Source organism: Macrotis lagotis, chromosome 8 (genome assembly GCF_037893015.1).
Source record: "Macrotis lagotis isolate mMagLag1 chromosome 8, bilby.v1.9.chrom.fasta, whole genome shotgun sequence".
Taxonomy (NCBI): Eukaryota; Metazoa; Chordata; class Mammalia; order Peramelemorphia; family Peramelidae; genus Macrotis; species Macrotis lagotis.
In genome coordinates this window covers 139,709,814-139,723,878 of record NC_133665.1, presented here as the reverse complement: position 1 = coordinate 139,723,878, position 14,065 = coordinate 139,709,814, and the positions used below count along the sequence as shown (strand labels likewise).

Here is a 14,065-nt window from a genome sequence, read left to right as displayed (position 1 = left end):
GTTTGCCTCAGTTTCCTCAACTCTCCAAGGGAGACACCACAGGATTGTTGTGAAGATCAGATGAGCTCATATTTGTAAAAAGCACTTAGAGTGCTGGGATGGCATTGTGAAAATGGTTCTTCCCTGCCCTCTCTCCCCTCCTTGTCACTCATGTTCACAACCTTGGGGTTATCCTAGATTCCTCTTAACACATAGATCTAATCAGCGGCCATGTCTTGTCATTTCTGCTTCCAGATAATCTCTTGAATCCATCCCCTTCTTTCCCCCCATGGAGCCAGCACCCTAGTTTTACTCTCACAGTAATCTTCTAATTGGTCTCTGCGTCTCAGGTCTCTCTCCACTTCAGCCCGTTCTCAGTGGGGCTCAGTGGTTTTCCTATCATTCCCCTTCTCAATAAATGCTGGTGGCTCCCTCACCTTCAGGATCAAATATAAACTCCCCTGTTTTTCTTTTAAAGCCCTGGTCCTTGGTCTCCCTCCTCGCCCTTCCCCATTCTTCCCTTCCCACACTTGATGGTGTAGCCAGACCAGCCTTCTCTGTTACACTCTCACCCTCTCACCAGGCATCCCCGAGGCTTGGACTACCCACCCTCCCCTCTCTGTTTTTTGTAATCTCAAGTCACATGCTGCTTCCTACCTGAAATCTGTGTTGATCCCTCCTTTTCAAATAACCTCAAATAATACATACAAACATGTTCATCTCTACATAAACATCTATGCACGCAAAACCTCTGCCCCTTCAGTGGAGTCTAAGCTCTCTGAAGGCAGTTATGTTGGAGTATATTCTTTACATTCTGTGTGCTGCATCTCTTGGTGTTGTGGAAATCTTGCACAAATTTACTCAAAAGTTCTGGGCAGCTAGGTAGTTCAGTGGCTAGAGAACCAGCCCTGAAGTCAGGAGGGCCTGGCTTCACACACTTGATGCTTATTAGCTTTGTGACCTTGGGCAAGTCATTTAACCTCCTTGCCTCACCCCCCCCCCCCAAATCTATATATGAAAGTTCTGAATGGAATGTTTGAGAACTTAAAAGCTCAGACGTGATCTCCCTGGCAGAGTAGCTTATGTGCATTAGAGATAAGCTGCCCTAATCTTTTCTGAGGGTAGAAGCATCAACTTTTTTGTGGAGTGTGTACCAAAACCCCTGTATGAAATGAGTGGAAACTTGAAACATTCTACATCAGAAGAGAGGGAGAGATCATGTTGTGATTTTCTGCATGAAAAGGGATCAATTCCATTCAGTTTACAAACATTTATCAGGTACCTATTAAAGAGATGCCTGCTTTGAGGAGGGAAGGATCTCTTCTGGCTGAAGAAATTCATATCATCCCATGCTAGTCTCTTGACTAGAATCCCTGTAGGATGGAGCATTCATCCAACCAGGACAGAAAAACCTTGATTCTGAGGCATCAGAGAGGCAATTTTGCAGTGAACTCCAATTTTATCTCTTAGGGTATCTCCCCTACTTATGGTAAAAATCCTTGGGTCTTAGACTCCTGGTGAAATTTCCTCTAGAGTTAATGAGATTATCAAATATTACCTGTATTTAGGGTGTTATTAAGGGCAGTGACTAACACTTGGTCTTATTGATACCTTTCTAGATCCTAAAAATTTTTGTTGACAATCTGTTTGCCATCATCCTCCTCAAGCAGGCCACAGCTGTGCGGTGCCTGGACATGAGTGCATCCCGCACCAAGTTAGCTGTGGTGGATGAAAATGATACTTGCCTCGTGTATGATATTCATACCAAGGAACTGCTTTTTCAGGTAGGAAACTGGAACATGCTACTGGCCAGCCAGAGGACAGGGACTGGCTTGATGGAGGATTACAGGCCTTTCAGTCTTCCCTCTGTATTTCACAGGAATGGTGTGAGAGTCAACACAGGCAATTCCCTGCTCATGGATAGGCAGTGTATGCAAAGCATCCGATTCTGGATGTTGTGAGAAGGATCATGTACTAGGAGAGCTAAGGGCCAGGCTGGCCTGGGAGCCACCAGCTTTCCTCTCCTCCTTTGGATCACTGCTGCCTAGTGTCCTCACTCTGCAGAGAGCTGGGGCTGGGTGCTGGCATCAGTCCTCCTTGACTGCAGCTATTTCCATAGTAGAGGAATGGTGGGGATTGCTCTATGGCAGTTCCTGTCTTGTGCCCCTAGAGTTTTTGAGAATTCTACTGATGGTACTAGAACTAGATCAGCTAAGTGGGGCTGGGCTGGAGTTGGGGAGAGAGGATGGTAAGGTGCCATCCTTCATTATCCAGGAGCTGCTTCCTATTGCTATAACTATTTCATTCCACTGACATCCTTCTAAGCCATCAGTAGACCTGTATGCCAATGTCCTCCTCACCCCCCCCCACTGCCACTTTTGTTCCCTATACTCAGTCTACTTTGTTCACCCTCACTCCTGTCCCCTAGTTCTTATCTGGGTCATAGAAGCAGATTGGGAGGTTGCATGTCCGGTAGGGACCCCCTAAGTCAGGACCAGGGCCAGAGGAGTGTAAAGACAGCAGGTAGAATTCTTAGAACTTGCCCTTGGGGGGGGGGGGCTAGGTGGTGTAGTGGATAGAGCACTGGCCCTGGAGTCAGGAGTACCTGAGTTCAAATCCAGCCTCAGACACTTAATAATTACCTAGCTGTGTGGCCTTGGGCAAGCCACTCACTTAACCCCATTTTCTTTGCAAAAACCTGAAACAAAACAAACAAACAAAAAAAACTCTTGCCCTTTCGAATAGAAGATCTTTTGATTGCTGGTTTTGATTTCTTTTTGAAGTCTCTGTAAGGCTCAAGAGCCGAGTAGGGAATTCTGGAAAAAAAAATCCCTTGTTGATTGTATTTTTATAGCATATAAAACTCTATATGCAGGACAAATTTTTTTATAAATTGTATATCCATTGGGAGTTGAAAGATGCAATGTTGAAACAGTGACAAAGACCATATGCTCTTTTTTTCCTATTAAACTCCTATTATTTTTCTTGTTTTTTTAAATTTACTTTTAGCATTCTTTTAAAAAAATTTTGAGTTCCAAATTCCCTCCTTCTCGCCCTCTGTCTTCCAATATCTATATTTGATATCAATTACACATGTACATCATGCAAAACATATTTCCATATTAACCATATAGACAAAAAAGTAAGAAAAACAAAATTATAATTTAATTTGCACTTAGAGTAATTCTCTTTCTGGAAGTGAATAGAATTTTTCTTCATTAGTCCTTTGGAATTGTCTTCCATCATTGTCTTAATCAGAGTAGTTGATCTTCATTTAGTATTGCTGATATTATGTACAATATTCTTTTGGTTTTGCTCACTTCACTTTGTAGCAGTTCCTTTAAGTCTTGGCATATTTTTCTGAAACCACTCCTCTTATTATTTCTTAAAGCACAATAGTATTCCACCACAGTCATATGTTTTAGCTCAGGGCTGTCCAACTTTACATTTAAAAGTTTTTATTGAAAATATATAGAAAAATATATAGAAAGTATATATGACTTGCCATTTTGGTGAGAGTTCTGCAGTAATTCAGCTTCATTTACTAAAGCATTTAGTAAACTCACAGGCAGTGGGTTTCATTCAGCCCCAGGCCACATTTTGGATAGCCCTGTTTTAGTTTGTTCAGCCATTTTCCAATTGATGGGCATCTCCTCAAGTCCCAATTCTTTACCGCCACAAAAAGAACTGTTAGAAATATTTTATACATATTAGTCCTTTCCCTTTTCCTTTGATCTCTTTGGGATACAGATGTAGTAGAGGTGATGCTGGATCAAAGGATTATGGACAGTTTTATAGCCCTTTGGTGTAGTTTCCTGTAGTTCTCCAAAAGGGGTTAGACCAGTTCACAACTGTACCAACAGTGCATTAATGTCCCTATTTTCTTTTGTCCCCCTCTAGCATTTGTCATTTCTGATAGGGGCAAGGTGCAACTGACCTCAGAGTTTTAATGTATATTTCTCTAATCAATAGTGATTCAGAGGATTTTTTTTCTTAGGAGTCTAGGTAGCTTTGATTACTTCTTCTGAAACTGCCTTTGTATTCATTTGATCATTGATCAGTTGGGGAATGGCTCTTATTTTTATAATTTGACTCAGTTTCCAATATATTTGAGAAACGAGAGGATTATATTCATTTAAAGGAAAAGTCCTCAGTCTGGGTTTGATTTAATGATCCATCACCCTACCCTCCTAGGAACCAAATGCTAACAGTGTGGCCTGGAATACTCAGTGTGAGGACATGCTCTGCTTCTCTGGAGGAGGCTATCTCAACATCAAAGCCAGCAACTTCCCAGTGCACCAGCAGAAGCTCCAGGGCTTTGTCGTTGGCTACAATGGCTCCAAGATCTTCTGTCTCCATGTTTTTTCCATGTCTGCAGTGGAGGTGCCCCAGGTAAGGCAGTCAGTCCCCAGACAGCCACATGCCAGCACTGTGCCAACTTATGTTCTGTTGGGGAAATGACACAAATGGACAAAAGAACTGCTGGTGGTTGTCCAGTTATGGTAGAGGGGTGGTCACTAGCAACTGCAAACCTGGTAAAATAGACCCCACCCTGGGACGTTTTTGGAGGTGAGGATGAGACATAAGGAATGAAGCCCCTACTCTGTGCCATTTGATCTTCTTAACAACCCTGAGAGGTAGGATGCTGTTATTATCATCCCCATTTTACAGTTGAGGAAATTGAGGCAAACAGGGGTGGAGTGACTTGCCCAGTCACTGTCTGAGCCAGGATTCTATCTCTGGTCTTCCCACTCTAGGCCCAGAACTCCCTCTATTCTGCCACATAACTGGTTTCTGCTGAGACAGGGCAAGAAGTAAGAGAAATTGGGTGCTAGGGAGGAAGTTGGAGAAAGAATATCTTGCAGGGAGATGACTTCCAATGAAAAGTAGAATTTTCATATCTTATGCTATTGAACTCTGTGTCTGGAGGTTCCAGTGTCTGGCACAAGGCCAGGGAGCAGATGAGAAGTGAAAATAAGCAAATAATTCCAGAAAGAAGACCCTCATGCAGAAAAGTGCTGAGGCGAGGGTTGGGTTTTCTCTCTGCTGAAGCCCTTGTAGGGGTCCAGCGGCAGCAGTCTCCCCGTCCCAGCTGCTACAGCTAGCTTGGCTGACTCAGCACAACCCCCGGGACCCCAAGAGAGAAGCCTTAAGACAAAGGCCCTTTATCTACTGCCTCTCCTCCAGCCAGCCTGTGGGGGGACGGGAGAGGAAGGCGAAAGCCTCAGAATCACTCGGGTGGTTTTTGGTTTCCTCTCAGAATGTTCATCCTCTTGGGCATGTGTTGGTTTGTTAGGGCAGCGAGTGGATCAGCAGCCCCAAGAGTGTTTGATGGAGGAGGGACCTCATGGTGGTAGATCAGAGATGTCAGCCATGTGCTTCAGGGGCTACTTATTTTCTTTTAAAAACTCTCATACCTGGAAGTCTCAGACAAGTCTGACTGTTCATCATTAGCATGGTGGGGTAGGTAAGCCTATGAGCAGGGTCTTGGTGCCCAGCCCTTTGCCGGGGGCAGGGACACATAAGTATGAGATGCAACTGATGAGGAGACTTAGGCAAGCAGAGCAGAGAGAGAGTAGAAGACGTAAGTCCTCCAGGAGCTCACAAGCAAGAGCTCTGAGGAGAAGAGGGGGCAGAGGGGCATTTCAGCTGCAAGGGAAGGTGCAGTCCAGGAAGGCCTGGAGACAGGATGAACAGGATCTGTTCCAGGGATGCAGAGCCACGGGACTGACTCACATCAGAGAATCAGGAGAAGCAGACTTTGGTAGGGATCTGGGCTTGGGGTCCCATAGACAGGGAAGCCAGGGATAATGACAGAGCAAAACTGTTAAAAGGTGTTTTAAGATGTGCCAAACCCTTTTCAAGTGACTGTACCAGATCCTGACAACAACCTTGCAAAGTAAGTGCTTTTATTATTCACGCTTCTCAGATGAAGAAACTAATGCAGAGGGAGGTGAAATGAATTACCTAGGAGGTGTCTGAAGCACGATTTGAATGCAGGTCTCCCTGCCTCCACACCTCACCCTCTGCTCACTATCTTGTGACAAGTTTCCAGATTGTGCTCTATGAGGGTGAATTAAAGAAGACAGGAGGCTTGGTTTAGAGAAGAGAGGTGAATCTTGGGAATTTTGTTCTTGTCTTTCACTATTTGAAGGGTTATTTTGTGAAAGAGTCATTCTGCTTGTGCTCTTTGACCTCAGAGGACAGAATGAGCAGCAGAAATGGCCCAAGAAAAGCTGCCCTATTGAGACTCTCTCCAGAGAGGAGGAGTGGGCTCCTCAGAGCAGGGGTCTGAAGAAGTATTTGTCAAGGAGACAATAGGGATGTGGCTTGGTGAGGAATAGTCTATGAGCTCCCTCCCCTCCAAAGACCTGGGACTCTATGAACTATCAAAGCTTAGAGCAGGAGACTGATCTGATTAATATGGTGTTTGAAGACCAATTCAGCAGTGGATTACAGGATGGATGTAGAGTGAGGGAGAACTGGGGCCAGGGGTTGAGTTAGAAGATGATTGAAGAACTACAAACATGAAAGAAAAGGGGGTTGAAGGCTGAAAGTAAGATTGGAGAAGGGACTGATTCCAAAGATATGGAAAGTCAGTTATTCAGTTAGAATCACTAGGACTTTTATAAATTAAGTAGGTAAATGAAAGAGACTAGGGATCAAAAATAATTGCACTTTGAGTTTAGGTACCTAGAAGTAAAATTGGCTTCAGTGACAGAAATGAGGACTTTAGGAAGGAATGACAGTCAGGAGACAAAATGATTTCAGTAGTAGATCTATTTAGTTGGCAGGACTAAACTGGAACTGTTCAGGAGGACATTTGGAGATGTGGAACACTTGGGGGAGATGTCAGGACAGCAGACAGAAACTTTGAAGTTATCTTTGAAAAGCTATAAGCTGGGGCAGCTAGGTGGTACAGTGGATAGAGCACTGGCCCTGGAGTCCGGAGTACCTGAGTTCAAATCCGGCCTCAGACACTTAATTACCTAGCTGTGAGGCCTTGGGCAAGCCACTTAATCCCATTTGCCTTGAAAATCCTTAAAAAAAAAAGCTATAAGCTTTGATTTTTCTCAACTATGAAGATTAAACCTTAAGAAGTTAGCAGATTTAGGAAGCTAAAGAAGGAACAAGGACCAGCAAAAGAAAATTTAGTGGTCAGAGAGCACCATGGGAGTCCAGAATGACCACTTGCTGATTTTCCTAAGGGGATCTGAGTTGCAGGAAGAGTTGTCCTGGATCGCTTCCCTGAGGTCCCTCCAGCTCTGAGAGTCTTTGATTCTCTGGTGAGAATCTCAAGAAGGGAGACCCTGACCAGCCATGCCAAGTATTTGTGGGAGCACAAGGAGCTCGAGGACTGAGACAGAGTCTTCAGATTTCCACTCCACGTATCACATGCAGGCCAGTGGCTCAAGGGAGGTGTGGGAATTTGTCCCAATCCTGCAGAGTGGCAGTGCCATCCAGGCAGCACAGGTCCCTGCATCCATATCTGACTTGGCCCCATAACACCATTAGATTGGACTTGCTGTTCTTACAGAGGTGCATTTCCTTTGCTTTGCTTTTTGCATTATTAAGGCATGAGATGCAGAGGACAGTGTTACCTAGTGGAAGGTCACCAATTTGGGAGTCTGGACATCTGGATTTGTATCTTGCCCATGCCATTGCCTTTGTGGCCTTTGCTAAGTCATTAAACATTTGGGGGCTTGTTTTCCCTTTCTACAAAATGAGGATCCTATTAGCTGCCCTGTTTCATGAGGAATAATAATAAATATTTCAGTAAACATATATTAAGTGACTAACTATCCATATCTTTTGAATCGGTCCCTTCTCCAATCTTACTTTCATTGTGTTATCTCTGGGGATGCGAATTAAAAAAAGAAAGACAGCCTCTGCCCTCAAGGAGCTTAGAAAATTGAAATATACATGTAAAAATGCTTTGAATGATTGAGAAGACATAATGTAAACACATCTGTTACTTGTGTTCTGGTTATTATTTGTAGGTAAATGCTTGAACTGCTGTGATGAAAAGTCTTGTAACTTTTACTCATTTTAATTCTGAAAACAGCCTTCCCCCCCCCCCCCTTTTGACATTACTTGCCTTTCAATGAAAACTGCAGTCTGCCCCAATGTACCAGTACCTGGACAGAAAAATGTACAAAGAAGCCTACCAGATTGCTTGTTTAGGGGTGACTGATGCAGATTGGAGAGAGCTGGCCATGGAGGCTTTAGAAGGCTTGGAGTTTGAAACAGCTAAGAAGGTAAAGTACTTAATTGAATATCAGATTGTCAGAATGTTAGATTTATTACCTGGTGGACCATTGACTTCATCAAGCCCACATGGTATTTGATGGGATTTCAATGAAATCCTTATGAAATGAGACCAACTCTCTTTGCAGGGTGGATGAAGAGGTAGTTGTGTCCTGCCTTTGCTCTCTACTTAACTTCAGGACAGCAGAAGTATTGATTCATGCATTTGAGTCACTTTGTTGTTTCCTTGCTTAGGAAATAATAAAAAATAGCTCTTAAAAAAAAACAAAACAGAAAAATGCTGTCTCCACGTTTTGTCTTCACTTCTTCTCCTCTCCCTTCTCCACCTCTTGTGCTCTGGCTTCTGCCTTCATCCCAAATGAACCAACGTTCTCCTCTCTACAGTGGCCATTGTTCTCTTGATTGCCAAGGCTGATGGTCTTCTCTCTGTCCTCATCTCTCGTGACTCCCCAAGGGTGTTTTGACATTAGGGATCACGTTCACCTTCCAGACAGTCTTTTCTTCCTTTGAGCTTTCTTGGTACTGGCCTCTCTTGGTTGTTTTTCTGCTGGTCAAATCACTTCTCAGCCTTCTTTACTGATTCATCATTCATGTCCTGTCCTATAACTATGGATTCTCCAAGGCTTGGTCCTCAGCATCTTCCCTTCCCTTTTACTTCATAACCTCATTAATCCCAGTTCAGTTATCTCTCCAAAGATGATTCTCAGTCTTTCTATGCAGCCCTTTCTTTGAAGCTCATTCAAGTTGGGTATCCTAGAGGCATCTCCAACTCAGATGTCCCAAGAGAACATACTTTTGGTGCCAGAATCCTTCTGGTCTCTTAGTTGGTGACCCTGGAGTCATGCTCAGCTCTTCACTCTCAGCTGATTGACCTTTTCACATCTGCCCCTGGAGCATTTCTAGTATCCATTCACAGAGCCACTGCCCTTGTTCAGGCCCTTATCGCCTCTTTCAGATGAGCTCTTCTCTCTGATCTGAATTATGTTCCCAAAGTGGCCTTGTGACCCCATCTTCTCGCTATTCCAGAAGCTCCCCAGGCTCCCTCCTGCCTCTGGAGCCAAATAGAGTTTTCACCCTCTGACTCCCACTCACCCTTTCAGACTGATCGCTTTCTCGGCTTCACAGACGCTGTAGCCCAGCTGGACGGGGAATCATGAGAAGACTCACAAGTTATCCCCCCCCCCCCCCCGGGCCCATTTGTTCTTCAGTACAGCCTGTAATGAAAGGGTAAATGCCCAAATAGGGTTCTCTTAGTTTGACAGCAGCGGAATGAGCTCCAAAGACCAGGAGCATTGTTGCCCTTATTGCTGCCTATCTGTAGATTGTCATTTGACTCATGGAGTGAAGGTAGTGGATTCAGGTCTTGGTGCAAGGACCTCAAAGGACAATGTTGAAACTAGAAACAGGAGGCAGCACACCCCTGACCATGGCTATGCTTCCCCACTAGATGTCAGAGAAGAGCTGCTTTCTGGTGCAGCCTCCTCGCCCCTGCCTCTGTCTCAGGCACCAGAATGATGACCACTGGGCAGAACTACAGAATGAGTTCTGTGATCCAGGCAGTCCCTCTCAGTTTGCAGCTTAGGAGACTGAGACCAGAGAAAGGCTGGATGGGAGCAAATGGTTCTTGAGTGATGATAGGCACCATCCCCAGATTCACTTTTGCCAAGTCCCAAGCCAGGTCTGCCCAGCTCTGAGGAGAGTTCGTGGGGTACCCGAGGGAAACACAAATGGGAGCTTTCTTTGTCAGCTCCAGAAGTACCTTTTTCTTCATCTTCAGGAGTTTTAGACAGATTAACAATAATGACAATGACAGTGATGATACTAACAATAATGATGGAGTTTATACAGTGCTTTAAGGTTTTCACTTTATACATATTATCTCTTTTGATCCTGTTATCAATCTACAGAGATTGAAATTCTCTTCATTCTACACATAAGAAAACAGAGTAAGAGAACTTGACTTGTCCATGGTTAGAAAGCTGGTGAAGGTGTGAGGTGAGATTCTAATGTGGGTATTGTGGATTTCAAGCCTTGGAGGTCCCTTCACAGGAGGTCCCTTCAGACCTCTGCATCTGACTCCCACGGATCAAGGGAAGCTACAAGTTGTCAGCCTCCTCACAAACCATTTTAAATTCTAGGGGGCCTTTATTGTCCTTAGTTTGTGCCATAGAAATCCAATGAGGGAGTTCAGAGAACCCCAGTCAAATTTAAAAGGGTAACTTTAAAGACTTCCAATGTTCAGGGTGGTAGGATGGCTGGTGATCCCTTTGCCTTCTGAAGTCTATGAGTGGTGTACTTTATTATGGGTCTCGGGCAAGAGCTGAACCATCAAGGTTGGTGCAAGGCGCTGTCTCTTGGGGAATTTGATGATCACATTTTTCTCCACTTGCTGGAAACCGTCTCTCTTTTCTGACTTTCTTCTTTCCCTCTGTGCACGCTAATGTGTTTGCCCCCATTGCACAATGTTTGCTGAGCTGACAGGTAAAGACATCTGTCTCCTGGTTTTCCTCCCAGTCTCCAAGATGTACTTGCTGTCTTTTATCACTCAGTTGCATTTTGCTCACCTCTACTGTGATGCAAGCCACCCCCCTTTACAAACCTCAAAGGTGCAGCACATTGTTTTTTCCTTTGGAAAGAGTTACTCCTAGCAAAAAGAATCGCAGAATGCAGGATCCTAATTTTGTTTTCTCTAATCCCAAAGGGACTGATCTATCCAGATCTCTTTCTCTGTTTCTTTTATAGGATAATCCCAAGGATAAAGACTTCTCTCTCAAGGAGGTTTAGTTTACATGAAAACTCAATGATTAATCAGTACCTGCTCTTTCTTCTTTGTTGACTTTCTGAAACCTGACTTTCCACTCCAAACTAGTTGCAGGCATTTGGGATGTAGAAGCAATTGACTTTGTTCCTTTTTTTTCCCCCTCTCTTCCTTTAGGCATTTACCAGAGTACAAGATCTGCGGTATTTAGAATTGATCAACAGCATTGAGGTAAAAGCCCAGCTGAAGGACCCTTCTGGTTCTTACTGAGTTATATGGAGGCAGCTCCCTTAGCAGACAGGAGAATTTTGAGCAGCAAAGCTTAACCCCCATTTCTGCTTTCTGCATCTGTGGGTCATCATAGCCCAGTGTGGTAAAATAATCAAGTAGTTTCAAGAGTGGATGATTCCAGGAATCCCTAAGCCTAAGTTCCATCCCCAGCCCACTTCCCCACTTCCCTCCTACCCCTGTTCTCCAGATAATACCATGCAAAACATTTAAACTTATGGGCCTTAGGGTCAATAGTATGTGAGAAGGAACCCCTGGAGCTCAGGAAGCATCCCTTCTTTATCTTTCTGTCTCTGCCATTGCCAGCCAATTGTGTAGTACACTTTAAGCACTTATTATTTGTTGGGTGAATGAGCCACAAATGTGTATTCTATTCTGAAAAAAAGTTTTCTAGAAGTTTATGTGAAGTGTACAACACATTTGAATTTTCTAACAATGAACATGTCCTTTAAGCCTTCTCTAAAAATGCAGCTTCCTATCTACCCATCAGAAGAATGTGTATGCAGAGTTGGTTTTCTAGGAGTAATGACAGATTTGCATTTGCCCATCCTAAGAATGGGCTCAGTTTCTTCCCACCAGTGACATACATTATAGCAGATTACTTTTAGAATATGAGGTTGTAGTCTGTTGAGTGTGGAACGCAGTTTTTCCTCTTTGCAAAAATAACTAGCCCGTGTAAAGATTCAGCCTATAACCTTGGCCTCATTAACACTGCTCACTGACGTAGGCACACAATAATACTCTTAGGTAAAGAGCATTGATTAATGGCGTCCTGGGTACCCCGTTAGTGAGGCGGCACCTCAGAGAGAGAGCTTCAAGGCTCTGTCCTCAGCCCCATCCAAGTTCACATTTTTATCAGTGGTTTGTAAGAAACCACAAAAGACAAGCTTATGTAATCTGTGGGGAAACTCAGAACTGGCAGAGATAGGCAATAGATTGGGTGACAGAACTGGAATATCCAGAGATCTTGATAAGAACCAAACAGTGGACCTATGCTAACATGATAGTCTTGAATAGAGAGGAATGGAGAAACCCACCCTTGAGGAAAAAAAATAAGCTGTGCAAATGTAGGATGTGGAAGACCTGGATTAACAGCAGGTCATGGGAAAGAGATCTAGCTTTAGCTGAGTGCCAAGGCAGTATGATCAGCGATATGATTTGACTGCCAAAAATGTTCGAGCCGTCTTAGCCTATATTAGTGAGCGACCTGAACAAGTCCCATGGGACTCTGTCCTTTTCAGCCCCCATCTACAGGACTGTTCATCTCCTTTCATCAAGTGACTTTGATGAAATGGAATGTAGAGAGCAGCTTAAGGACCTGGGATGTTTACCTTGGAGAAGATAACTGGGGGAGGGTGGGGGACAGGACCTGATCCTAGTTCTCCCAAGTACGTGGGCTATTCTGTAGAAGGAGGGTTGATTTAATGAAGTGACCCAGAGGCAGATTTCAGTTTAGCAGAAGAATCTTTCTGGCAATGGAAGTCATCCAAACATGAAATGGACTGGCTTATGAAGTAGTGAGTTCCTCATCATGCAGCATGTAAGACTGTAATACAGTTAAGAGAATACATGCAAGAGAAACTCAGTTTTATAAATACTTTGACTACATAGCCATGAATGTTTAAACATAGGAGGAGAAATTGTGTGATATATGTCTTTCCCTGATTTCTGGTGGGAATTTTTGATTGACAACAAAAGCTTCACGGTTAAAGAGGTTTAAAGAAATTATGCTTTGTTTCTTCATCTTTAAACATTTCCTTACCTGTTAACTTTTGTGTGTATTATTGATTTACCAGAATGAGAACATAATAGAACTTGTAATCTCACCCCCCACTCCCATCCCTTCTTTGACACCGTAAACTTGCCTTCTAGTCAGAGTTTCTAGAGTCTGTCAACCCCAGGATCTCAGCATTGGGAGGAGCTTGTTCTGAGTGTAGGCTATAGAGGGATGAGCCCTAGGTTTGGAGGTAGGGGAGCCTGGTGTAAATGCTGTCTTCTTTCCTCTCCTACCGAGATCACTTTGGTCTAGTCACTTTCCTCTCTGCAAATTGAAAGGATCAGATGAGACAATCTCTCAGGTCCCTTCTAGCCCTAAAATTACATGATTTCTAAAAATCTAAAAAGCCCTGATCCTCTGATACATTTTGTTTCTGTAATTACTTTTATCATTACCTCTCTCTCCTCTTCCCCAAGCCCTTTCCTCCCTTGCACATCTCTCCTGAATTACAGATCCTTTACACATTTGGAGGCCTTTCCCTTAAAGAACACACGGGAGAGTCATCATAATGAATGTATGCAGCCCACATGGCAGACATTACATCTCCATGATCTGATTGTCCTCTTTGGATGTTAACTGGTTCTAGAAATCCTGCCTTTGTTGTCCAGCATTCTCCCCAAAAACCTGGGAAGGAGACATGGATGCACAATTGTCCCCTCTGGGTTCCCAAGGCCAAGCTGGGGAGGGTACCTTGAAATAGCTCTGTCTAACCTTTGTAAAGCTTGCTTCCTGCCCGAGGCTGCAGAGCCCATTTCCTGTGCTGCTCATTTTTCCAGGAGAGGAAGAAGCGTGGAGAGACCAACAATGAACTGTTTCTAGCAGATGTTTTTGCCTACCAAGGAAAGTTCCACGAGGCTGCTAAACTGTACAAACGCAGTGGACATGAGAATCTGGCTTTGGATATGTACACCGACCTCCGCATGTTTGATTATGCAAAGGTAATCTTTGTGAGGACCAGTAAGCTTACAGTATTCAGTAGTCCAAGAGGTAGATGG

The 14,065-nt window shown here is 43.9% G+C and overlaps 1 protein-coding gene across 2 annotated transcripts in view; it reads left to right on the top strand.

Moving 5' to 3' along the window:
• Positions 1-14,065, top strand: part of IFT122 (intraflagellar transport 122) — an 84,966-nt gene that overhangs the window by 37,571 nt on the left and 33,330 nt on the right. For both annotated transcript variants that reach the window (XM_074198510.1, XM_074198511.1), the window contains 5 exons: positions 1,599-1,763; positions 4,174-4,371; positions 8,097-8,237; positions 11,183-11,236; positions 13,847-14,008. In XM_074198510.1, the coding sequence (XP_074054611.1) occupies positions 1,599-1,763; positions 4,174-4,371; positions 8,097-8,237; positions 11,183-11,236; positions 13,847-14,008 (720 nt within the window). The remainder of the gene's footprint in view (positions 1-1,598; positions 1,764-4,173; positions 4,372-8,096; positions 8,238-11,182; positions 11,237-13,846; positions 14,009-14,065) is intronic.